The sequence below is a fragment of the Botrytis deweyae genome, assembly GCF_014898535.1.
Source record: "Botrytis deweyae strain B1 chromosome Unknown BDEW_034, whole genome shotgun sequence".
Lineage (NCBI taxonomy): Eukaryota > Fungi > Ascomycota > Leotiomycetes > Helotiales > Sclerotiniaceae > Botrytis > Botrytis deweyae.
The window spans coordinates 118,398-144,082 of NW_024066241.1; the positions used below are offsets into that span (position 1 = coordinate 118,398).

The window sequence follows — 25,685 nt, forward strand, 5'->3', positions numbered from 1 at the left end:
ATAATTTTAATTTTCTTATTGAAATTTTCAATTAAATCAAAATTTATATTGAATTTTTATATTTAAAATTTTTATAAGAAATAATATTTATTTTAAGAATCGAATTTCTATATAGAATTTTATTATCAATTCAAATCTAAAATTAATGATTTTAATATGAAATTAATTATTGATTAAATCTCTTTATACTTTTCAAATTTCAAAAATATTATAATAAATATTTGAATTATTATATATTTATAAATATATAGAATAAAGCATGGTTTTGGTGAGGAAATTCGCTTAAATTTTAGTCCGACAATCATCAAAGACACGCCCTCGTATTATTATCGTAGGACGTATCAATCATTATTCTATTTTAATTATTATCCTAATAAGTTATATCAATATTCTATACTATTATAATTCTATTTTATCCCCTAGACTGTTACTCCATAGCATCTATATAGTCCGTACACTGAGCAAGAATATTAATAACCTTATAAATAATATTATATATAAAAGTTTTGATATTATATTTAAAGATTAGAATTTATTGAAAAAATTACATTAAATATATTAATTATATCTCTATAGTTTTTTAATTATAAAATAATAGTTTCAAGATTTATAAATATTATTATATTTTATCTTTGAAAATAAAAAAAAATTAATAAGCGATTTTTATACGATTTATATTAAAAAATATATATTAAATCAAAAGTTTAATATTTATTAGAAAAAAAAAACAAATAAAAGATTATATAAAGATTTTCAAAATATATTATTTGTTTTTATTAAAATTATAAGTGTTGAATCATTATTATAAAAAAACGTATCAAAATTATAAGAATTCTCAAAATCCTGATGATCTGATTGGTCAATTAGATCCTTTTAAGCGAAGGTGCCATGGAGTGACAGTCTAGGGGATATTATCGTTCCAATTTATTCTATTATTCTAATTAAAACCATGTCATCTCATCTCAACCCAACCTAAACCACATCAACATCCCAATTAATACCATTATTCCAATCCATTCACCAATTCTATCATCCCAATTACCATCTCATCTCATCTCAACCCAACCCAAATCATTATTCCCATTCATATCATTCCATCATTCCATTATTCCAATATACATCATCACCCTACTCGATATTCCAATTCCAATTCCAATTCCAATTCCAATTCCAATTCCAATTCCAATTCCAATTCCAATTCCAATTCCAATTCCAATTCCAATTCCAATTCCAATTCCAATTCCAATTCCAATTCCAATTCCAATTCCAATTCCAATTCCAATTCCAATTCCAATTCCAATTCCAATTCCAATTCCAATTCCAATTCCAATTCCAATTCCAACTCATGTCAAATCCCAATACACATCAATCAATATTCTGATTTATATTATCCAACCATTCTCCTACCCTCATATCTCACTACCTACATAACCATATGATTATCCTACTGCAGAGATTCTATACCCCCCCCCCTACAAACCCAACATTCCATTCCATTCCATTCCCAAAGTATGAAAATATAGAATAGACAAGATACCACCGAGACAAGATATCATTAGTTAAAATTATAATAATCGATATAATAATCAAAAATCAAAAATCATCAATTCGTAAACTTCATAACTACCATACACATCTCAATCTAACCTACAGTCCACAAAAAACCATGAGTTGAGAAGACTTGATTGATTGTTCGAGATACTTTTCAAAAAGGATTGTCTATCCTAACAAATTGCTCCAAAATCTCTAAAATTTGTTCAGGGAAAAAGAAAGAAGAATGAATCAAAGGGCTCGCCTTGCGAGAACGAAGGTTATGTATGTTTTATGTTTGTATGTTCCTCCACACCATCCACCACTAGCATCCCTACGATGCAGAGTCACCAGCTCACTGCACCCAGAGACAATGCTCGCCAGACACCCGTCTAATTCCTCTGCACATGTCTATGCACGTGTCTCGATTTTCTCTTGCTCGCGCCACTCTTGGAATAAACACTCAACGCCAACGAACCCCCACAAATCTCATTTGCATCTCCCTCGCACGCCATGGCACACTTACTCGCATCGAGTGTCTGGCTTGGTAAGCTTTGTCCACAGAAACATTGTCCTCCATATTCTGTTCCCGCAACACTATATCCCTTTTCTTCACAGTATGCTACACACGCTGAGTTGGACACAGCAGCTTTACCCACATCTGCAAATGTGACGCCAGAAAGCGCGCGGTTTGTTTCTTGATCTGCGTAACAGCCAGCATATGAGTAGCCGGAGATAGCAGCCGGAGTGCTAGAAGAGACGCTCGAGCCGGTGGGAAGAGCTTGTCCTGCGGTAACCGAGACGGTTTTGTAGATGAGTGTGGAAGTGTGGACGGTGAGGATGGATGTGAAGACTTGACCTCCGGATGTGATGACGCTGGAAGATACGACCTCGCTGGCAGCTGATGATGCAGCTGCGACCTTTGTGGAAGCGCCGCTGCGGGTGTGACTTTGAGAATGTTGGGATGAGGCGGAAGTTGGTGTTTGGTAGAGGGGGAGGGGGAGAGATATGCTTGGGATGGGAATACTTGCTGCTGATGTGGCAACTCCGAGTACAGATGATGCGACATTGGATACCGAAGCAGCGACTGATGAAGCACCAGCTACAACTGAAGAAACAGCTGAGGAAGCACCAACAGCTACTGCAGAAGCTTGGTAAGCAATACCAGAAGTAGCAGATGCGACGACGGAAGAAGCTACACTGGCAACAGCAGAACCCCATTTTCCGATAGGATTACTACCTGGTAACGCAGACATGGTACCGGTAACAATTTCATCGATTGGTGATTTGATAGTGCAAGATGTGGTTGGATCGTTGAGACCACCGATGAGACCTGGACATTTATCCATACCGCTATCGCCTGCGTCGCAGTTATCGATGATTTGTTGAAGAGTTTCTACGTCCCAACCCGAGATCTATGAATTTGTTAGTATATTGAATACATTTTGCTGGAGAAGATATCAACTTACAAAGTCAGCATGGAATCCATAACCAGTTGGATCTCCATTAGCAAGAACAAAAGGTTGTTTGCCTTGACCTGGCGTCCATTGACTTGCAAAGAGAGGAGTGTTGTAATAAACCTCATAGAAAATATGAGGAGTATGAATCCAGCCCTCAGGACAATTTCCCTTGGTAGGCCAATCCATGTTTGTCTTGTAATCAGTCAATCCCGCAGCAGGATTATAGCATGAAGGAAAGTGAGCATCGAGACGCATTGGTGAAGCGAATCCATTACAATCTTGATCTGGAAATCCAACACCTGCTCCCTTGTTTTGCGGGTCCTGAATTCCTACTCCGTGTAATCCGTCCGAGTCGGCGGGGTAAGATGGAGTATCGTAGTTGGTACGTGGACAGGTAACTTGGACTGGTTGAGGTGTTCCGAGCGAATAATCGACGATGGATCCTCCGCCTCCTGCTGGTGGAGTACGGAGAGTGGCATCTCCAACTAGCATTCGGTGACCTGGTTGGAAAGCGGTGATTTTGTCGGTTGTGGGCTCGAAGCTTTTGAGATATTAGTATGTCTCTTATCGAGATGTATAGCATCTGTCACTTACAAGTAGTAAACGTTCATATAGAACATGGGTACAGCTGTAATATTGGTGGGATCGTTTGGATCGACAAAATACAAAGAGGGGGTCCAATAATTGCTCTTATCATTCTTGACAAGGGAGGAAGTGCAGTTAGAATCATCCAAAGCAGTGGTATCCCCCATAGTCATGCCAAAAGCACTTCCTCCTTGGATCGTATGAACGTGTGTTCCAACGGTTCCTGGGTTAACTATTGGATCTATACGGGCGGTGAGAAGAGGTTCTGTTCCATAGAAGTGGTTGACAGCGAAAGTTCTTGCAGTTGCAGAGTATGCAGTGGCCGAAGCGGCGAATGTGCCCACGAGGGCCAATTTTGAGAAAACCATAATGACGGAGTGAGTGTAGATGAGGAGTTTGATTGTAGAATATGTACTTTGAAATGGATTCAAGTCTGATGGCGCTGGTATTTGTAAAGCGACTGTTTTGAAAGCTGAAGGATCGTTGAAAAGTGAATGAAAAACACAAGAGTGACTGGCCTCAATTGGTGTTTGATGGAATAGAAGATTCTGTATCAACAGAGGAGCAAATGAAGGAATGAATAATAGCACGCAGAGAAAGAATAAATGAATGTGGTGTACGAAAGTACGAAAGTGTGTTGAGGAGAAAGTTCACAAGAGGGTGAGGAAAGGAAACATAATACAGAAAAGTACGGAATCTTATATTATATGACCATGACCTGTAGTCTCTTACAATATGCAGTGTTACCCACCTCAACGCGGGAAACCATGTGAATATACGCTAGTACATGTATGAAGGAAGATTAAGGTAAAAGAGACTCAGCCCAGAATCGGGATGCAGGGGAAACTACTAGGTAGATAGAGGGACACGGTTCGATTTTCCCCATGTCTGATTCCTATTCGCGACCCAAGAATTCAAGAATTCAAGTGAAATGTTCCAACATGACAGGTCAGTTAATGAAACGTTTGGTAGGGAGTGTGAGAAAGGAAGAGATCCGGGCGGAAAGGTGCTCCAAGTGAATACCTAGTAGGTACTAGGTAGGTAGCTATGGAGGGAGGAGGCCATGTTGCAATGTTAATAAGGGTGGTCGAATCGTCGGGAATGGGAAATTTGTTGGTCTCTTGGTCTCTTGGTCTCTTGGTCTCTTGGTCTCTTGGTCTCTTGGTCTCTTGGTCTCTTGTTCCTGACGTCCGGATGAACCATCCGATTACATGGATCTCGTCAATCTTGCCATTGGGGGCTATTATCTGAGTTGACAACTTGAGTGGAAAGATATCGAGAAGGGGCAAACAGTTTGCAAGGGCATCAAATAATTCCAGATCCCTTTGAAATATCCCAGTCATTTCTATAATTACCCCATTGACCAAAACGCGATGTCCATTCTTAACTAATAACTCGGCCACTTGGCGTTTAGTTTACTGTTTTGAAACGGCAAACCCAGTCGAAGTCGAGAAGTCTAGATTCATTGGTTCCCATACAAATACAGGAAAAACACTCACCAATCAACCATCTCATCCAAGGGGCAGACCTTTCTTTTCTAGGGGGGAAAGGGCGCTTTTAATTTAACCTCATGAACATCTAGTGGATAAAATGATCTACTCTTAAGCTTTGGAAGTTTCGAAATATGTCCTATCCCATATCATTCTCATCGTATTTAGACTAATACCAACCAAATACACATTCATCGGATTTTCGAATTTAGAGTTGATTTGTCAAATGGGATAGAGTGGTACTGCACGTCATGAACATCATTTAAATTGTCCGACTGTGGAAGTGAATCTCTTTAATCAGGAAAACAGGAGATGATTCACATTCTCGTGGTCTATCATATCAGACTAGAAAATCATTGTGATATACCAATTACCTAATTAATCACAATTTTAAATCATTATTATCTTCTCTTGAATCCTCTTCGACTCACGGCCTTAAGAATTGACCGTCCGATAAGAACAAGGTCCGCACATCTACCTTCCTAGGTACCGGTCCCGTATGCAAAGCAATCAATCAAAATTCAGCCGAACCAACAAAAAGAAATCTCATTGGCATCTGGCACTTCCTGTCGGTCCCTGAGAAAATCCTATGAATACCCTTTAATCCTTTCAGCGTGACATTAGGAGTACACGATAACCATTGTAACGATGTCGATGTCTTTTTCTCATTCTCATGTCATGTTGATAAGCCTCGATGAAATCATGATAAGGATCATTCCATTCCATCGTGCCGAAGCTTGGCTCGCTTGGCTGGGTTATGGCCGAAATGAGCTTCTTGATCCTTTTGTAAGATCTTACTTTTGCTTCTGGGCAGGTGTGATTTGAATGTGGCGGGTGTTTCCATAATTGGGATGCACTGCACTACACATGTGAACAACAATTACAAGCACATCAAGTTCAAAAACACAGCATTTCACATAGGACAACCTTCAATCAACGATAAGCTTTCTCAATACCTTATCGAGGGATCCGTGGATAACATTAATTATGTGCAGTATTGTTGAGCTTCGACATGACCAAAGAACAGCTCCAAACAAATGTCCGTGAAGCGTTACAATCATCGGCGGCAAGGACACTATCTGATATTAGCCCCTCACTCCAACATATGTACGTGTGGTCATGATGTAAAAAGGGCGGCAATAATCTTTCTTTGGTCAGCCGCTCACTCTCAACTATTCGATTGATTCAGATTCCTACAGACTCAGGAACAGCTCGGTGATAACATCAGCGTCAACAACTCAATGGCACGAACAAGGAACTGGTGGAATTAATTTCAATAGAATACCAGTGTGTTTTCTCCATTGGTTTTCCGACCATGCCCTTGACTTGTACCTGAATCGTTCTCCTGCATGATGCAGTATCGTGCCGTTGTGCAATGTTACATCCTCAAGCACACGCGTCTGCGGTGAGTTGAAGAAAATAGACATCAGCGCAAAGATGGCTTCACCTCCAGTCCTACTTCGGAGAAAAAGATAAGATGCTAAACAAATTTTGATGCTATGATCTGTAACTAAGTGGGCATGTGGAAATTACTTCATGGGGAGATCGACGAATAAATCGCTCAGACCTTTCTGGACTTGTAAGGCTTACTCCATAAACTATCTGCTCACAGAACTTCTCATGCAGCTAACTACTTACACTGTCAGAATCTCTCATCATCTCATGATTCTCACCTGATACCCTTGGAGGTAAAGTCTTAACATACTGCCAAGCCAAAAACGAAAGAAGGAAACATGCAATTAATCAATGTTGTGTTCCCCGATCGAATATTCACGGATAGGAACATGAATTCGTGGCGAGTGCCAACAACTTGAGCTCATCTCCGCCATCGTGGTTTCGTGGTAAGAAGCCGTAAGACTCCCGTTCCCGCGCTCTATTCGAAACACTCTCGGAGACTTTTAGGTCCAATGATTGTAAAATTTGTCAGACGCCCAGATAAAGTACATGTGACGGCACTTGAGTATGTATCTTGTACCAAATCACTGGAATTTAGTGTGATACGCTCGCACCTCGTGAAGCATTGGCTGCGGGAGAAGGAGAGACGGCAATGGGTGGGGGGTTATGATTAGGTGAGGGATCAATTGAACTTTCAACTGTTCTTCCAATCGATGAAGGATGGCAGTTTTGGTTCCAATGTTTTAGCCCAACGGTAACGAAGAATTGGATTCTTAATATAAAGTACTTGAATACCATCAAATTTATATTTCACCAAAATGAAGGCTTCAAAGCCCGAGCTTGTCCTTTAAAAATGACTGATCTGGTAACCTAGACACACCAATATAGGTAAGGATGAAAGGTTGAATGACAATCACTGAAGCGATAAGGTTAAGCGATAAGAGAATTTCTTTTCCCCAAGTGCCCCTCCCCTCCACCCATCACTACCCCTCTATCTACTCGTATATTTCAATAATTAACCTCACCTCATCACCTCATCACCGCCACTCCAACCTACCACGAATTCCACTACCCTCTTTCAACACGACCTCGGAATTCTCTCATCATGTCGCCAATCCCTATAACTATCCTTACCGGCTTCCTCGGCTCAGGGAAAACAACATTAATCCTCAACCTTCTCCCACAACTACACGCCCTCAACCCCTCCTACCGTCTCGCTCTTCTCAAAAATGAATTTGGGGATCTAGCTGTCGACTCGCAACTTGCTTCTTCATCTTCTATAACTTCTGTGCGGGAAATGCTCAACGGATGTATATGTTGTAATCTCGTCGGTTCTCTATCTTCGGCGCTTCAAGAACTGCAGGAAAGTTTACCAGTCAAAGTCAATGAAGCAACTGGGGAGGAAGAGAAGGGGAGTTTGGATAGAATTATAATCGAAACATCTGGGTCGGCTTTTCCTGCTACGTTAGCCATGGAAGTTAATAGAATTGCGAGGGAAACAAAGGGGGCTTATGTATTGGATGGTGTGATTTCGGTGATTGATGTGGAGAATTGGAAGGGGTATGAAGATACGAGTTATACGGCGAGATTACAAGCGAAATATACTGATTTGGTGGTTTTTAATAAGTGGGAGGGGGTTAGTGAGAGAAGGTTCGATGAATGTCTAGATAGGTTAGGGGATTTGGAAGTTCAGGTCGCTTGGGTCAAGAGTGATAAGGGATCAGTGGGAGTAGATGTTGTGTGCGGAGTTGACGGGGGACTGGCTAGGGGGTTGGTTGATGATGTTGATGGAAAGGAAAATGGTCATAGTCATGATCATAAGAATGGCGATCAGAAACACGAACACTCTCACGACCATCAATCCGAAGTCGAAGTCCTATCCATAACCCTCACATCATCTTCTCCATCCTCAGCAATATCTCTCGCTCCCCTCAACAAACTCCTCACCAAAGCACCCAAAGATGAAGTATACCGCATCAAGGCAGTTTTATCCTCAAGTTCTCCTATTCCACCTTCCGATTCTTCTCTCTCGCCGCCCGAATCTGACATCTCTGCATCCTCATCCTCATCAAATTCTACTTCTGATCTAACACCAAAACCTGCAAAGTATATACTCAACTGGGCTTTTGGTCGTTGGACAAGCACAAAAATGGAAGAACAGCAACTGGAGAAGGAACATGAGAGTAGCCAAGGAGAAGGCGTAGTACTGAGAATGACGATTGTGACGGCGAGAGATGAGAGCAACAAGTGGAAAAAGAGAATTGAAGGAGGTGGTTGGGTGGAGGTTGATGGTGGAGAGGGACAATTGAAGGTTGTGAGAATTTTGTGATGATTGAAAGATTGAATAGAGATCTGTAAGAGGATAGACGGAGTGTGAAAATTGGGATACGTGATGCATAGATACCTTGATACAGTTTTAGAAAGAGACAATATTTATACCTAGTATATACTACATACATAGTTTTGGATAGAGAAAAGCAAGAAGGAATGATAAAATGAGCGCGCGGTTCATCTGGGTACTGAATCATCAAATGCTTGGTTATGCAAGTGCACGTAATTCCAAACTTGACAGCTCTTAATATCTAGTTTCCCAACCTTTTGAAGCTATGAGTTGATTGGTTTATGGATATGATATCTTTTCCCCAAGAGTATTTGGATGTTCATGGCTGGTAAAGTTACTAAACCAGTATCTTCAACCATAGCCACTTAGATATATATCCATTACCCAAACAACCTCGCTTCCTCCATATCAAATGATGTCTTAGTGGTGCCGTCGGGTGGTCAAGCAATTTTTCGCTCACCCGTATTTTCTTGAGGAATACGTTAGGATTTGGAATGCATCGGGATTGAATCCATTAGGATTTAGCACTGGTGTAGCGACCAGAAAGGTCCGGAGCTCTGGTTGAGATATGGATGTCTTTTTTTTGCTGTTTTTGCATTCGATTCTAATCATGTACTTTCTCACAAGTTGACCAATACTACAATACTACAACAGTAATTACTCTTTTTCTTCTTCTTTTTGCACTTTCAGAGATACCCACGCTGATATATATGGGGGCGCAAGAAAAAGGAACCACTTTTTCATGGGAGAGTCATGTTGCAATTCACTCTCCTTAATGAAAGCGAGAAAAGATGCCTATTATTTCTGTCTGACCTTGTCATGTGGAGCCAATACCCCTCTCCCAGCTTTCTCCATCCTCCACTTCTCATTTTCCACTCATTATACAATGTATGATTCGATTTTTCGTTTGTCTTCTGAGCTTCTTCATATCTATGTAACAATACCGTCACATCTATCTCGGTGTATCAATCACGAATCAAGGATCTCACAACCCTATTGAAAAATCTCGATGGCGCGGTAGAAAAGATACATCAAATACAAGCTAATTTGACACGTTTTGGATTGGAAAAATTGTATGTTAAGCTGAAGAATCAGTGGGAGAATTCGCTTTGTGAATGGAGCTTGGCTCGGGATGATCAGACTGTGAGAGCAGAGTTGGGACTTGGTGAGCCATTGGATACAATACGTATGTACTCCAGATCTATAATATCAATCAAGATCTTTTTCAGATAACTACATCATCAAAGTGGATCATCTTCTATCGTCGAACTCGTCGAACTCGTCGAACTCATCGAAACACCTTCCAGAATCCAAACAAGAAGGATCGATGTCTCCTCGTAGCACCAAAAAAAACACAGAGAGAAGAAGGCCCACGAGCAGAAGAGCCCCGTCGATAAGATTAATTTATATATTTTATTCCTTCCGCACCCTCAAAATCCTAAACGTCCCCGCAGCCATCCCTCCCAGCCTCCTTTCATCCGCATCTCCAAAACCAAACTCAGGTCCTTCTCAGCATTATTCAGCGACCTCCTGGAGCAAAAGCAAAACGACTGGCTCGGAGATGATGATGACAATATCGTTTATGATGCAACTACGAATCATCAACCAAGAAAATGCATCGAGGATCAGGTAATTTACACAAGTGGTCTGATTCATTCGTATTACTCAAGTTGTTTGGATGGTCACGATGAGCTTTCTGCGCTTTCTGATGATAGAGTTTGGAACGCTTTCAAACATGGTTTGGGATTGGTGGAGGAAGGATTGGATGGGGGATTGCTATCAAAGAGGGAGTGGATGGATCTTAATTTGTGGGTGGAGTATACGAATGTTTGACAGTAGTCTTGAAGACGAGTCGAGGAGATTGACGGAGAGGAGGGCGAGGAGTTAGATGACCTGAACTTGAGATTCTATGGAGTTTGAGTAGTGAGATGGCGGTTGATGATTCATTAATTGGTGTAGATAGAGATTAGTTGGCTGAAGAGAAAGTATGTCAATTGTAGCACATGATCACTCAGGATCTCGATTCCTAGCTTCATTGTTTCGCATCTTCACAATGAGGGTTTACATTTAGACACGATACTAACATTGATATAACAGTTGATCCGAGAAAAATCAATTACTCGCATGAGATTCATAATTTCAGTAGCAGTGAATGAGGCTGAAGTACGTGTTTACTAACATACCTATCAAATCATACACAGGACTGAAGATCGCAGGTGGTTAGGGCGAAGTCAAGAGTGCGGTAGAAAGGCTAGAAGGCGGGGTAGACCTTGTAGCGTGTGTGGAGAATGGAGACTCTTTCCAAACTCCAGTTACTCTAGTTAAAGCTCTTCTAGGGTTATTAATGACGTCTGCTCGGGATCTTTAAGACCCTGATTGTGTACTTTTCTAATATGTGAGCTTTTAGTAGGTACCAACTGATACTTCAATAGTAGGTAATTCACTTGTACATATCCCCCTTTTTTTTCTCAGAGGTCTGTGTTGATAGGTATTTAAAGCTTCTCAACTTGAACCTCATCACTACTTCAATTCAATTCTGCCACTTTACCGTTTCGAACTTTGAATTCCTAAATGTCACAATTCCCAACGATCTTCGAGGGGATAAAGAGTGAGACAAGAGAGGAGGCAACAGAGGAGAATTTAAACCTCGGAGAAGAAAGATTGGAAAGTATGTATACCCATTAAAATTTGGGATCATGACGGTGAAAGTTCAACAAGCAACTTCTTGTTTCCATTTCTTTGCCTTCAAATCACTGACATTGAGGTGTTTATTCACAGGAAGAGAATCTCACGATCGATTTGAAATGGCATCCAGATCATCCTCCGAATCAGAGATGTCCGGCCAACATTCGGAAACTGCTTTATCGCCTCCCCATGTGAAATCTCAACTCGCAGGCTATCTCGAAGGCGAACTTCGCGATTTCCCCGGCGGAGATGAAATTACCACTGAAAGCGTTCCGCAATGGACGTGGCCGCGATCAGCATGCCGTCTTTGGATTTTCCTCATGGTTCTGCAGAAATGCGAACGGGGCACCATCATCGCGTACGAAACGGCACGCAAGTTTCATGGGTTCGGGCCGGCGTTGTATATTATGTTTAAGAGCGAGTGGCGGAGCTTGCTTCATGATAGTCCGGAGGATAGTATGACGATTTACTATCATTTACTTGCGATGAGGAATGAGAAGGGTGCGGTGCCGCCGGCGTTTGAGATTTCACATTGTTGTTGAGAGGGGAGAGGAGAGGAGGGGAGGAGGGTGTGAGGAGGGCAAACATGCGAGGAAGGCAAAGGTGTGGGAGGATCAACGTGTCGAATAATGCAAACGGAGTGGAATGAATGAGGAATTCGGATATCATATTGATTTTATGCTATACCTGGCGAGCACTTTCTAATAATCTAGATATACCCAACATCAAGATGTCAAGACATTTTGATCAATCCAATCTCTTCGCGATTCAATGTTGATATACAACGTCGTTCTCTTTCATGTGATTTCCTTTCGACCCCTACAACCTCATCTCAACGAATCGCAGATCTATCGATCCGATAACCTCGGTACTTCCCCACAGAACCCCTGATTTTGTTTACTCCACAACGACCTTATCCGTCTTACCCCATATTATCTATCTTTTTACCATGTTTCACTTCCATTATGTTCATCTTCTCCACACATCCATTTCCCCATATCAGTCGCTAAGGTCTTTTATATCTATGTATCCCCCTTGAGTTTCCCCAAATCCAAAACTCTGTACCATAAGTTGTAATCTCACAAACACAAACACATATCACGAAAACACAAAAATCAATACACAATGGCGACTCAAGGTCCAATAACCACTCCCCTAACCACTTTACTCGGTATCAAACATCCTATAATTCTCGCCGGCATGGCTCGTACATCCGGCGGTCCACTTGCAGCTGCAGTCAGTAATGCAGGTGGATTGGGTTGTATAGGAGGATTAGGATACACACCTCAACAGTACATCCCCTCTCCCTCTTTTGTTCATAAACCTCACTAACCCCCCCAGACTCCGCGAGATAATCCACTCCCTCAAAGCCAATCTATCAGACCCCTCTCTTCCCTTTGGGGTCGATCTCGCTCTCCCCAAAGTAGGCGAAGGCGCTCGCGCCACAAACCACGATTATACCCACGGCCAACTCGATGCGCTTATCGACGTGACCATCGAAGAAGGCGCACGACTCTTCATTTCCGCGGTGGGGATCCCGCCGCCACACGTCATTAAGCGATTACACGATGCTGGGATTCTCGTGATGAATATGGTTGGGGCTCCGAAACATGCGGTGAAAGCTTTGGATGCGGGGGTGGATATTGTGTGTGCGCAGGGAGGAGAGGGCGGCGGACACACGGGGGATATCCCGAATAGTATTTTGATACCGGCGGTGGTGGATGTGGCGCGGAGATATCACCCCGCGATGTTGAAGGGGGAGACGGCGTTGGTTGTTGCGGCGGGGGGGATTTATAATGGGAGGGGGTTGGCGAGTAGTTTGATGCAGGGGGCGTGTGGGGTGTGGGTGGGAACGAGATTTGTGGCGAGTGAGGAGGCGGGGTGTAGTAGGATTCATAAGGAAGAGGTGGTTAGTGCGAGGTTTGAGGATACGTTGAGGACGTTGGTTGTGTCGGGGAGACCGTTGAGAGTTAAGATGAATGATGTGAGATTTCCTTTTTTTTTTTGTTATCACTTTCCCTCCCCCCTTTTTCCTTCTCATTCATCCTCATCATCACAATCTCCTTGATTTATCGATCAGCAAGTTACGTATTATACTAACACTTCTCCCTGTCGTTCTAGTACATACAAGCCTGGGAATCCCAACCGGCCAAAATCCAAGAATTAACTCAGAAAGGAATCACGCCGCTCGAATACGATATGGAACAGGGCAAAGATGTAGATATTCCGCACTTGATGGGGGTGGTGGCGGGGGTTATTGAAGATATCAAACCGGCGGGTGTGATTGTGGATGAGATGGTTGGGGAGGCGGTGGAGATGTTGCGGAAGGCGGATGGGTTTTTGAGTGCGGGGCTGGGGAATGCGGGGAAGAGTAAATTGTGAGCGAGGGGTGTTTGGGTGCAGGGGAAAGAATGGAGAGGACTGGAGATGGGAATCGTATGATTCTGGGCTTTGATGAGATTTTGGCTGGGGTGAGAGTAGGGTATAGTGTCCAAGTGATCTAGGGCTGCGCTTGGGAGATTGAGGGACTGAGTACTACCTACCTATCCATGGATGTAGATAGATATACTCTTCCGCCGAATCGGGGTTCAATATGCTCAATTCAATATCCTGGTCGAAAGATAAGATTAAAGAATAACAATACCTATCTATTTAGATGATAGGATTTTCACACCAACAAGCTAACTAACACTTACTACACCACGCTCCACCACATAACATACTAACACAATATTCTCAGAAAGCGTGTATGATTCATTCATTAACCGCTCCATGATACTATCCACAATATCTAGATATCCTATCCTATCCTATCCCATCCCATCTCATCTCCAATACCAGTTCCCTCACATACTTCATACTCCAAACCCCATAAAAAGCACATTACATTACATTACCACCTCCAAACGAACTAGGTAGCCCCATCTAAACTCCTGTCTGTGATGATCATATCATACCTAGGTATGAATCACATCATCGAATGAATACCCCGAGTCATCGATCATCCAAGTATAGCGAGCACTTCGCATATGCTTATTTTCTGTCTCTGTCTCTGTCTCTGTCTCTGGTAACGCCTGTTTGCCTATTCTGACATTTATCGATTGTCAACTATCAATTGTTGTTTGTAATCTGTATTCTGCTACCTGTCACCTGTAGTCGGAGATCCAACTAGTGATAATCCACTTGTCCTTCCCTCCCTCCTATTTCGCGATTTTTATTCCAGCTCATTTGGCTCATGATCATCGTCGCCGAAGTTCCGCCTGCTATGCTGAGTTGTGCAGATGGATCTTACTAGGATGTTTTGCATGAGATTAGAATTTCGGAGGGCATTGCTGTAGTCTACCAGTCCGTTCAACTCAATACAACATCTTCGGGAACTGTAGCTTGGAGCCTGAATCCTTCATGCCCTTCTCACTTGATACTGACGAGAAAATTATAACTCCTCGTGCGCAGTACGTCCTCCTTTCTTTGAGAAACCTCTATGCTTCTGAAAGACGAAGATTGTGCGTAATACCGGTATGTCAATCCCAGGCTTGGGGTACGGACAAGCCTAGTTTGGTGACGGCAAATCACCAAAATGGTAGGTAAATTTGCCGAATTTGAACTTTTCGTCATTGCTGTCTCAGAGACTTCTTCAACAGTTGGCTATGTAACGTGTTTGATCGAATGCCATCAACCAAAGTTCGGCAGTCTCGCAGGGACAAAATTATTTTCTTTGTTGTCATCAACATTCTTTCTTTCCGTAGTATCTTCCTCATCTTGTGATTCCGATTGAGCTGGAGGTAGTTCGGTGTCTTGTACTACCTCAATTGCTTCAGGTGAAGTTGGCTCATCTTCTACTTCTTCTATATCCTGCTTTGGCTCTGATGAAATGGGTTCGGAGATACTCTCTGAATGAAGTCCTCGCTCCTGCGCTAATCGTAACGCTGCTTGTCGTTTTCTTTCCACTTCTTCATCTTCTTCTAAACGTATTCTTTCCTCTTCTAGTTGTAAATCTTCAATTGACAAGGTATTGATCAAGTCAGGTTCCGAGAGATCTGGAGTACTCTGTAATGATGTCCCTGAACCCGAGCGGACGCCTTTTGGTCGTAATGTTTGTGATGTTTGTGTAGTTCGTGACGCATCCCTTGACTGCGCAGGTCTTTTGCCTTTACTACTTCGCGTTTTCCCACTACTCTTATCGTCTGTACCAGAATTTGTGTTTCGTCTTTCAAGTACCATCGCAAACTCATCACTTAAAGGTACCGCATCTTCTTCATCGCTGGGGAATAAATCCCCTCTCGATCGAAATGAATCTGAAGTTTCTCCTGAACTTTGCGTCGAACTCCTATTTCTCGTATGTCCTCTCATGAAATCCCGCACATCATCATCAAGATCATCTCCCATTAATGCATCTGCCTCCTCTCCAACTCCATTATAATCCGATCGATGCGCTCCAGGATGTTCTTGCAGATCTGCAGCGCTGGGTTTGTATCTTAGTGTTCCACCTAACTTCCAAGGTAAACGTCCTAGAAATCCTATAGCGCTCGTACTCGGTATAATTGTAGGGTCGCCTTCTAATCCTTTCTTTCTTCCTCTTGTTCCGTAACTCATCCCTCTCTTCCTCTTTGGCGCTTCATTCACATTTCCAGAATGCGATCCACTTCCTGCCAATAACCTATCCAACTCATCATTTCCCCATCCTCCCAAAATCCCCTCATCTTCATCCCAATCGTCATAAAAATCGAAACTGAACTCTGCGCGTCCTCTTGTCCGCCCTCTTTCCCGCAATCTCCTCGCCCTTTCTTCCTGTCCCGGGAAACATTGTGCTGTACACGAATTGAAGCCGTTACCAATGGTCGAAAAGCAAGGATTTAAATAATTATGTTGAAAAGTCCATATTCCTGCCGCCGCATTTTCTGTTGCATGTTCCGCATTCTGTGAGAATTGATTCCAGGTCTGTCGGATACGAGGATCTTCGAGTAGTGGTGCCATTGTTTTACGGATAACAGATATCAATTTGCGCGAGGAGAACGACGCGGTATTTGAGGCATCCAGATGATTGTGGGTCTCAATGAAGCATTATAGTTATGCGCTGTGAATTTACTGCAAGGTGAGTTTGACATAAGTTGCTTTGTGAACATGTTCATCTGGATTGGAGGCGGGAGGCGGGAAGCGGGTATGATAGGGTGGCATTTTAAGCTAGATTGGATGAGGGATAGCGTATGTGTGATTGGATGTTATATTTCAGCCTTATTTACACAACTAGCAATACATCAACATCAACAACAACAACGATCATCAGAACCTCAGTTATTTACTTTCTATTACATGTTGAATATGTTGTTGTTATTATGGTTATTCTTATAAAGTGTTGATACCAATAATTTCTACTCCTTTACCCCCTTGTTACTCCAATTGCTTCTCATCTATTCTGATTTGACCCTTCTAAAAACACTTCCACTCCATCCATCATCGGTGACGATGCTCTCTCGAACAAGTTTATATCCACCAATTCTGGGTAATATCTGAGCCCAAATTAACCAGTAAATAGCTCCTGCACCGAAGAATGCAATGCCCACAACACAATGAAGGTAGTATGGCAGACTCTTATAAACATTTTGTCCCTCATCAGGTGGAACAAATGGTGCAACGACAAGGTAGACATTCGAGAGGAGGAAGAATAGTACCACAGGCCAAGTAGCACGGAAAGGTGGAGCCCAATGTTGTGGATGGCGATCGGCTGAAAATGGTCGAGCATAAAGAATAAGCAGAGCGAGAGATACAAAGACATTTACTACCGCAAGTGGGTATGAGATGACACTGGGTAGTGTTAGTTGAACGATAGCAAGATCTTGAGGAAATGGGGACATACTTCAGAATAAAGTTGTAAGCATCTCCTGGTGGTGGAGCTAACATAATGATCACAGACACCAGCCAATGTTCAAAGAGGCCCATGAATGGTGTGTTGAAAGGCTTGTTACTTGCCCAAAGTCGGGAGAATGGCAATATTCCTTCTCGAGCAATTTCTTGTACAACTAAGGATTTTTAGCAAGATATTCTGATGGAAGTCATATGAAGCAACCTACTTCTGCCTTGAGAGAATATGACACTAAGAACATTTCCGAACGCTGAAAGGGCAACAAAAACAGACAATACACGTTCGGCGCGGGATCCGAACATGTTTTTGAAAAATGAAGCGGCCAATATACGACCCGAAGTCATGATTTCCTCCTTTGGTACGGCGGCAAAATATGCAATCTAATCTATACATCAGTATCATTCCGTGGAAAATCTCGATATCGCCAACATACGTTTGCAAGCATATATAGCACACCGACTATAGCGAGAGCTGTTGGCGCAGCCATCTTGAGTGTTCTGACTGGATTTTTGGTTTCGGAAAGCGCATAATTGGCATTGCTATAGCCGATATAACTCCAGATAACGTTATAGAGAGCTGTGACAACTCCGTAACTACACAAAGTCAGATGGATATTTGAATTGAGGGAAGTTTCCTTACGCGCTACCAGTCGTTCCTTCGAAGGCATTTGTAAAATTGTTTGGCTTCTCGATTCTGAGATGGCCACCAAGCGCAACAAACCCCGAGATGATGATCAGGAGAAGAATCAGAAGCTTTATAACTCCCAAAAGATTTTGAAGTCTCAATCCCCACTTCACAGAAAATCCATGAATTAAGAAAGCGGCTGTGATACAGGCCACTCCTACTCCACGCTGGTTCCAACGAGTTACTTCAACTTCGGCGGCACTTAAAATATACTCCCCGAATACCACGGAATTCGAACCCGCCCAACCGAGTAGTACTACATACATAGCGTACATGCTAGTGACGAGAAACTTGGGCCTTCGGAAAACATATTCGAGGTAGTTCTTTTCGCCACCGTTTCGTGGAAGTCCGGTACCAAATTCCATATACGTCGCGAGACCAGCTGCGGCAATCAGCATACCTGCAACCCAGATAAAGAGTGCCAGTCCGACAGATCCGGAAAGAGCAACAATGGTACTTGGAGTCGAAAAAATTCCGGTTCCGATCATGCGATTGAAGATCAAGAAAATGGCTGAAATTGGACCAATTTGACGGCGCGCATCATTAGTTTGGTATGCGGATTCCTCTTCTTCTATTTCAGAGTCAGAAATTACGAGCGAAAAAAGACTAGTCGATTATTAGGATGGTTCTCTAATTGTACCTTGACTATAATCGCTTTGTGTTCCAACTCCCGTCTTGGGGTTCTCTCCAACTTGATCCGTACCCCCATATTTGGGAAGACTTGATGCGTTATTCGAATAGTCTCTCATGTTTTTGGTATTGATTTCTGAAGAACGGGGATCCTGTCGATATTTTGGAAGCTATTGAAGCCCTGAATTCTATGACGATATTGAATGGCTCAAGTACTGAAGGTTATGAATTATGCGTGAAAGGGGAATATATCGAGGTTTTTGCTAATGTTACAATGCAAGAAGGTTAGGGTTACAAAGGGAATCAGACGATTCTTAATTGTACATCAGAATATGATGAATATGGTGAGATGAAGACGTGATACTAATCCAAGCTTTTACAAGAAGTCAAGAAGAACAAATCCAGATAGTATGACGGATGTGAAGCTAGGCATGCCGTCGTGAACCGAAAGCTGTCAAAAGTTTCGGGGTTAAGTGGATTTTTATAGGTAACTCATTTCTTTCTCATTGGTTCACCCAACATAGCATTCAATAATAGATGAAATTGGTGAGGAATTGCGAGGATTGTTAGGTAAAATTTGCGATGTCGTGATTTTGCCCAGCGGGAGCTTAATGATGATTTTCTCCGACATGCCCCACTCAGTGCACTATTCTCGAGCCATTCAAAAGAACCTTCCTCTTCCATCGATAATAACAATGGTATATCTTTCGACTCTCTGTGAAAATCACGCATCTAGATCTTCTCAACTCCTTTTTAACCGCCACAAGACATAATGGAATCCTGATTTCTTGGCTAGGGGAACGGAACATTTGCAGCATTTATTGGAATTATTCTTACATTAGAGATTGGAAAACGGAGAGGGGTTTTTGATGACTTCTTTCAATGTCTTCTCTCACTTGAGTGACTCAAATCTTAACTTCTCCCGTTCGTCTTTTGCCAAATAGTTGACTGTCCAATTCCATAAGTCTTCTTGATTACTCTCGTCATAACTATCCCTGCTCGACTTGATCTCGTTTAGTCCTTCAAAGTACTTCCCCGTCGTGCCCTCAACATCAGCAGCAGTCGCAAGTCTAGCAAGTGCAGCACCTGATTCTGCGGGTGTATGTGTGTTTGGAATTGCAACCAAGCGAAGTAACCAAATCAGGTGTGGCAGAACAGAATTCCAAAGCCAATGCTCGAACATGTTTGCTTCTCTTGCTAACCCAGTGCCGGGCATGAGACCAGGATCCATTGCCGTAACGGTGATATCGCGCTCAGGGGCCCGTTCGTCGAGTTTACGCGATAGCGCGTAGGCGAATAGTACGTTACAAAGCTTAGCGGTGGTGTAACGCTTCCGGCCTGAAATTTTGATCATGGATTCTGGAGGGTGGGCGAGATCCTCTGCGGTAATGTATTCGGGTACAGGCATACCAGTCTTTTGTGCAGGATCGTGTGTACCGCTCGAAGTAAAAATCACGCGGGAATCAGGCGCGAGATGTGGACACAAGAGGAAGAAAAGAAGTGCGTGTCCCACATGAGCAATGGCAAAGGTTGCTTCCAATCCCTCGGGTGTCATCACGAGACCGGCTGGGAATTGAAGACCGGCGTTCAAAACCAAAGCTTTAATTTGAGGTTTCGTGGAATCAGCGATCCCTTTCTCAGCAAAACTTCGAACGCTTTTCGAATCGGAAAGATCGAGTGGCATGAAAATAGTATTGTCTTGATGTAGACTTTTGTTGATGGATTCGGCGGAGTTTTCTTTATCGGACCGGGAGGCAATGACGATGAGGTAGTCTGGATGTTCTTTTGCTATCTTAAGAGCAGCTTGGTAACCTAAGTTAATGGTCCCACCAGTGACGATAATGGAGTTTTTGTAAGTCATGTTCTAAGTTGTTGTGCTTGGCGCTTGGTGATCTTGATGTTGTTAAAGCTGTAGCAAACTGCAGCATTTGAAGTCGAGGGAATGTTACCTTTTTATAATTACTCTCATAATATACGGAATGTTCAAATCTGACATCTCCATGTCTCAATGAATGGATGATAATATATTTGCGTCATATCTGCCTAGACTCTCAAACATCTTCATGCATACCACGGATTGAATCGTCTTGACGCCACCCAGATAGTATTGGTGGAAGGTCATCAGCATAGCAATCATTGATAAAAACAAGCTCTTAATCCCTACTTCATTTCACATTCCTCGCTCTTTTGCATCCAAAAAAGGAAATGTGAGAACAAATTTCGTGCAAGGAACGACTTTTTGCATGTTCGCTTTGGCTTATTTCCTATATGCAGATTCGGCGGGGTTTAGATAAACCCCGAAGCCAAGGGGAATGGTTCGCTTATGGTCAGCAGATTGCAGAACCAGGGGCAGCTTTGTATTCATGTATTTATAACTGGTCACCTGATCAGTGCATAGTTCCAACGTTATTGTCAGAACTGGTATGTTCAAAGGGATTGGTTGAATAGTGTGGTTTTCTTTGTTGAAACCAGGATTGGAATCGAAATTAAAAATAGGCTTCTGATAAGGTAACCTTATACGAGCATGCCCATTTTGTCGCAATGTTAGCAGCAGTGGGGGTCAATGTCAAATCAGGTGGGAAGTCTGTCTTAATGGACGAGAGCTCTAGTTAAGCATCGGTGGATGGTCAGGATAAATTGACTTGGTGATGTTTGTATCATGAATGTATATCATCGTGATAAATCTATGTAGGCCATAGCTAGACGCCCAACGATTATGCGCACTGCAATTGATATCGTCATCTTGTTCTATTTAGAATCAGGTTTGTTGAATCATCTGGGCTAGTAGACCATATGTGACCCTTCATCACTGCCATTTTCTGAAATTTATTCGAATTGCGAAAGGAATTTGTTGTTGCAAATTGCCTGAACACTTTAATCGTCTTGGGGGATCAGCATCTTTCGTTGTCAGACTTTCAGTCCAGACTTTTGGGGTTCCTGCTATTAACTGGCTTTAATATTGAACCCTATATATAAGATTTGTTGAGAGTTATTAAACGAGGACGCAACCAGCTTCACAATCGTATCGTTTATAGAGTCTTTCATTTACATTGCAGCATGTGGCTGTTATGTGGAACTTGTTTTTCGTGGTACATCCTTCCTTGCCCGTGATACAAATGGGCTTCGAGTGACAATCTTTCATTCTTATTATAAGTCATATGTAAGATGGGCATTTTGAACGACATCTAGAGATGGGAAGTTTGCAATAATCAATGCTATATTTTTAAAATCAATCATAATCCAACAATTCCATCTAGTCTACGCTTTTCCATCCTCCCTTCCCCCTTCAAAGTTACGTCAAATTCAAATTGTAGTCAATCTCTTTATTCTGCCTCCTCTAAGAACTCTACAATTACGTCTGATCCAGGAAGCAGTGATGGTCTCTGGTACCCACGGGGTGAGGTTTAATGGAAATCCTCCTGCCGCATCATCCACACCATCAATCAATAACACCTGACCAAGACCTGGTTTCCAATAGTTGGTCGCGTGTTGTCGAACCTGATCGGCCAGGTTATCTTCGACATCTTTAGAATAACGTACGGGTGGAATGCCAATAGCAGGTGGCAAATATCGACTATAGATAAGACAGTCAATACCTGTATCATATGACATCGTGTGGTTTGTAAAACAGAGTACAGTAGAAACATGAAGGAGAATTACTTACTCCCATGCCTTTTCCCAGGCAGATCGAATCAATGCAGGCTTGAGAGTGCGTACATTCACAGAGGTTCTTGGGGGAATGACAAGATATATATCTGGAATGCTGAAAGCGCGCATTGCAGCGTTACCAAACTGTGGGGTGTATCTTGGATCGTGATACCATCCAATGATTGCGCTCAGGATATTTCTGAAAGAAGAGAAGTCAGCAATTACCCACAAGAGGGGATCAAGCAGTTGCGGGAACTCAACAGGATGTATTGTGAAGAGATGCCAAAGCGAAAAAAGGTTGACAAAGCACAACTGAAACCAAAGCCATTACATTGCGTAGAAAATCAAAACTTACTCGGCTGCGTTAATATATCCGTACCCAGTTCTGCATCCTATCAGAGGAAATGCAATAGATAGAGGTGTACTCATTTGCCATTCGTTTTCATTGACTTGATCCTCATCGTTGGGATCAAAATTGCTAGGAATTCCCCTTCTGATGTTCATTGCGCGCGACATTATATGAGAAACTCCTCTCCTCAAAAAGTGATCATTATTCTCCTTTCCAACTGCAATTCCAAGCGGAGGGGGTTGAAGTGTGTTATCATGAGGTTCATCAACTCTAACCGCTAGTATCATTTTCGGCATTGCTCCAGGGGCTCCAAGCGTCCCCAATTCTCCTATACACATGTAAACATTATTTACTATTTAAAAGCCTTAGCAAGTACCCGTGAATTCTACGCACCACATAGAGACATTGTGCACCTATCTCTTAGCTCAGGACCGGTTGGTTGCGTTGCCAGTTTAGTTGCTATTTGACCAGGAGGGTCGCCATCAGGACCGCCCACCACTTCATCACCAATACGAGCTCTCCAGGCATCAGGGTCTCTTGCTGTTTTATCCAATCTCACATTACCATCAACCTGCAGTACCAATGCCTCATATGAAAGATCTAGGATTTCCGCTTCGATCAGGTGGAAGATTGGCTGCACATTAAGGACTGGTATATGTTCACGAAGTTCGTGGCCCATCGTTACGGGTGTTATATATCGATTATACAAATGAAAAGAATGTTGTAGAGAACAGAAGTTACTTGCTACATTACGATTTGTTTCTCATGAAAATAAGTTCTTATAATGCCGAATGGTCAATTCCCCTTTGTTTGGGCAGCAAGTTCACGACACTAATACATTTGCGGGGACTGTCAACTAGCACAGAATAAAGATTTTGCGAGTAGACAATTCTGTCTTTGTTCACGAAAAGCAACAAACTCTTTATGCACAATCTTTACTCGAGATGTGCATCAAGTTGTAGCTGGTAAATAAAACAACTCGAGGCTTTTGGAAATGAAAATGCAGTCCGCAATAACCCTATTTGCTAATGAAAACAAAGTCTCCAGCTCTCCTCAATTTGATTCACTGCGGTCTCTCACGAGTATCAATGAAAGACTCTCGTATGTAACCTTACCCCCTCTCCCCCTCGCTTACGATAATATAATCGGATATAACAACAAGGGATTATACACTGGATCGGAAAACCCCTGTCCCATTTATTTAGTTACCACCCCAAATGTGTTTTACTAAACTCATCGCTAGCAATCAATCAATAATGCCTACTTGACACGTAATCAGTAAAACTTATAATTCTGGCTACTTCCCATTCTTTTGACTAGAACCATCTTACATCGCAATTGACACCAGCCTTATTTTCCGCTGCCTGCTCAACAATCGCACAGTGAAAGATATCACGATGAATGAGCGTTGCGACTGCAGACATTTAGCTCATATTCTTGAATAAACTATGCTGCTAGCATTGAGTCCTCAGTCGCCCATCCTACATCATCCGAGTCTTCGACAAAAGAATTCGTTGCCTCGGAATCTGTAACCGGATCGCGCCCGGAGGAGATATAATGTATTTTCTTGTGAGCCGTTTCGGGATTAAGAGCACATTGACTCTCAACGCAATCATGATCATCTGAGAATTCTGAGTCCTCCGCATGTGCTTCCCTTATTTCTGACAACCTGGCAATTCTTCTGTTGCGTCTATTTTCGATACGCTCTTTTCTGTCTCTCTGCCTTTCCAACTTATTCTCCCGACCTTGTCTAAGTCGTGTTTTATGTTCCTTAAGCGCCATCCGTCGTCCTTCCGCCTTAGTTCTTCTTATATGTCTTTTTATAAGCTTGAGGGAGATCGGACCATGATACGTACGTTTTTTGCCATACTGAATCCATGTGAGTCGTTCTGGAAACCAGGAATGAAGAACATGTCGAAGGCAAACTGTGGGCCTCGAGGATGGCGCAGAAAGAAATGGGAGATCAAAAAAACCTGTTTCCCATGATTCCACTGGTCGAAACTGTAGCAAATCCTTGATTCTCTTACGCAGACCGAGTCCAAAAACATCGAAGACAAGTCCGTAATTAAAAACATTGGTGAGGGATACTGAAGTAGCGGTAATGTCATCTTTCTGTTGATACAGGTAGTCTAATATTTGCTTGAAGATCTCGATGGGGATATGATGCCGGGTTCCGTATTTATCGAGAAAGTTTGGGAGCCTGTTAGTTCCAGAACTTGCTGTGAGGCGTTGATCCGGAGTATCTATGCTATTACCACGAAGTGTTGTGATTAATCGAGGAATTCGCGGTAGGTTGGGCAATGGTGATACCTGTATCTCTGCGTGCACCATATTAGCTTGATTATACACGGGATCGAGAATAAGGCTTACCACGTTTGCGTCGTATTTCTTGATACTCAGGATCGTCAGATTCGTACACTATGTACTGGTCATAATCCGTTTCATCATCAGGGGTATTTACCTCCGGTTCACTCTCAAAAGATCCGGGTCGTTCATCCACGTCGCCTCCTCCCTGGATGTCTTCAGCTTCGTCATCTGCATCGGCGCCATCATCACGTCCGTCGTCGACCTTAATTCTGGGCGTAACTAACAGCGATATTAGATCATCTTCTAAGAAATGGTGGGTATTATAACTTACCGGCAAGTGATGTTTCATCCTCTGACTCGGGCTCTGCCTTAACCTCTGGCTCTTCGATATCTTGCTGCGGTGTCTGTCCATCTTCCTCCAACTTATTAGTTCGACGCTTCTTAGCTAGTCTGGCTGACCTGCGAGCTGCTACAGGTTGTTTTCTTTTTAGTTGCATCATCGTTGATTGGTATGTAATAATCCAAAGAAAGAGTCCAGAGGTGTGGCAAGGTATGTTCCCTCAAGAAGTGATGAGAGATTTAGGGTGACAGCCTAAAGCCAATCTTATCAATCGTTTCGTCTTCCTATTTCAGGTTCTGCGGGGAATGTTCTTCAAAAAAGTGACGAGGTTCTGAGTATTGAAACGTATGAATATTGCCACAATGCGGATCAATTTCTTAC

At 42.6% G+C, this 25,685-nt stretch overlaps 10 protein-coding genes across 10 annotated transcripts; 3 read left to right on the forward strand and 7 right to left on the reverse strand.

The window, feature by feature from the left end:
* Positions 1–1,235: 1,235 nt before the first annotated feature.
* On the reverse strand, positions 1,236–3,943 carry EAE98_010169 (uncharacterized protein; the record flags this gene model as incomplete). Its single annotated transcript, XM_038957790.1, has 3 exons — positions 1,236–2,945; positions 3,000–3,531; positions 3,585–3,943. The coding sequence occupies 3 exons, from the start codon at positions 3,941–3,943 to the stop codon at positions 1,923–1,925; spliced, it is 1,914 nt and encodes a 637-aa protein (XP_038805802.1). The 3' UTR covers positions 1,236–1,922.
* Positions 3,944–4,528: 585 nt separating this feature from the next.
* On the reverse strand, positions 4,529–4,918 carry EAE98_010170 (uncharacterized protein; the record flags this gene model as incomplete). The annotated part of the gene is made up of 1 exon (XM_038957791.1): positions 4,529–4,918. The coding sequence occupies one exon, from the start codon at positions 4,916–4,918 to the stop codon at positions 4,529–4,531; it is 390 nt and encodes a 129-aa protein (XP_038805803.1).
* A 2,647-nt stretch (positions 4,919–7,565) lies between these two features.
* EAE98_010171 (uncharacterized protein) lies at positions 7,566–8,789 on the forward strand (the record flags this gene model as incomplete). The annotated part of the gene is made up of 1 exon (XM_038957792.1): positions 7,566–8,789. The coding sequence occupies one exon, from the start codon at positions 7,566–7,568 to the stop codon at positions 8,787–8,789; it is 1,224 nt and encodes a 407-aa protein (XP_038805804.1).
* Positions 8,790–11,372: 2,583 nt separating this feature from the next.
* EAE98_010172 (uncharacterized protein) lies at positions 11,373–12,028 on the forward strand (the record flags this gene model as incomplete). Its single annotated transcript, XM_038957793.1, has 2 exons — positions 11,373–11,469; positions 11,580–12,028. 2 exons carry the CDS (start codon positions 11,373–11,375, stop codon positions 12,026–12,028), a joined length of 546 nt encoding a protein of 181 aa, XP_038805805.1.
* Positions 12,029–12,611: 583 nt separating this feature from the next.
* On the forward strand, positions 12,612–13,868 carry EAE98_010173 (uncharacterized protein; the record flags this gene model as incomplete). Its single annotated transcript, XM_038957794.1, has 3 exons — positions 12,612–12,778; positions 12,828–13,470; positions 13,608–13,868. 3 exons carry the CDS (start codon positions 12,612–12,614, stop codon positions 13,866–13,868), a joined length of 1,071 nt encoding a protein of 356 aa, XP_038805806.1.
* Positions 13,869–15,158: 1,290 nt separating this feature from the next.
* EAE98_010174 (uncharacterized protein) lies at positions 15,159–16,460 on the reverse strand (the record flags this gene model as incomplete). Its single annotated transcript, XM_038957795.1, has 1 exon — positions 15,159–16,460. The coding sequence occupies one exon, from the start codon at positions 16,458–16,460 to the stop codon at positions 15,159–15,161; it is 1,302 nt and encodes a 433-aa protein (XP_038805807.1).
* A 310-nt stretch (positions 16,461–16,770) lies between these two features.
* Positions 16,771–19,209, reverse strand: EAE98_010175 (uncharacterized protein). The gene is made up of 6 exons (XM_038957796.1): positions 18,671–19,209; positions 17,986–18,601; positions 17,780–17,939; positions 17,555–17,726; positions 17,341–17,503; positions 16,771–17,288 (listed from the first exon to the last, which is right to left on the reverse strand). Exons 1-6 carry the CDS (start codon positions 18,777–18,779, stop codon positions 16,895–16,897), a joined length of 1,614 nt encoding a protein of 537 aa, XP_038805808.1. The 5' UTR covers positions 18,780–19,209; the 3' UTR covers positions 16,771–16,894.
* A 343-nt stretch (positions 19,210–19,552) lies between these two features.
* Positions 19,553–20,521, reverse strand: EAE98_010176 (uncharacterized protein; the record flags this gene model as incomplete). The annotated part of the gene is made up of 1 exon (XM_038957797.1): positions 19,553–20,521. One exon carries the CDS (start codon positions 20,519–20,521, stop codon positions 19,553–19,555), a length of 969 nt encoding a protein of 322 aa, XP_038805809.1.
* Positions 20,522–21,963: 1,442 nt separating this feature from the next.
* On the reverse strand, positions 21,964–23,336 carry EAE98_010177 (uncharacterized protein; the record flags this gene model as incomplete). The annotated part of the gene is made up of 4 exons (XM_038957798.1): positions 21,964–22,234; positions 22,325–22,507; positions 22,664–22,985; positions 23,051–23,336. 4 exons carry the CDS (start codon positions 23,334–23,336, stop codon positions 21,964–21,966), a joined length of 1,062 nt encoding a protein of 353 aa, XP_038805810.1.
* Positions 23,337–24,103: 767 nt separating this feature from the next.
* On the reverse strand, positions 24,104–25,464 carry EAE98_010178 (uncharacterized protein; the record flags this gene model as incomplete). The annotated part of the gene is made up of 3 exons (XM_038957799.1): positions 24,104–24,975; positions 25,028–25,243; positions 25,296–25,464. The coding sequence occupies 3 exons, from the start codon at positions 25,462–25,464 to the stop codon at positions 24,104–24,106; spliced, it is 1,257 nt and encodes a 418-aa protein (XP_038805811.1).
* Positions 25,465–25,685: the final 221 nt, after the last annotated feature.

Excerpts from the sequence above, each read along its gene's own strand:
- EAE98_010175 (XM_038957796.1), bottom strand. The coding sequence starts at position 18,779 with ATGAGAGACTATTCGAATAACGCATCAAGTCTTCCCAAATATGGGGGT. Across the intron at positions 17,727-17,779 it reads TGCTATATATGCTTGCAAAC|ATTGCATATTTTGCCGCCGT; the intron begins GTATGTTGGCGA and ends TGTATAGATTAG. Across the intron at positions 17,504-17,554 it reads CATATTCTCTCAAGGCAGAA|TTGTACAAGAAATTGCTCGA; the intron begins GTAGGTTGCTTC and ends AAAAATCCTTAG.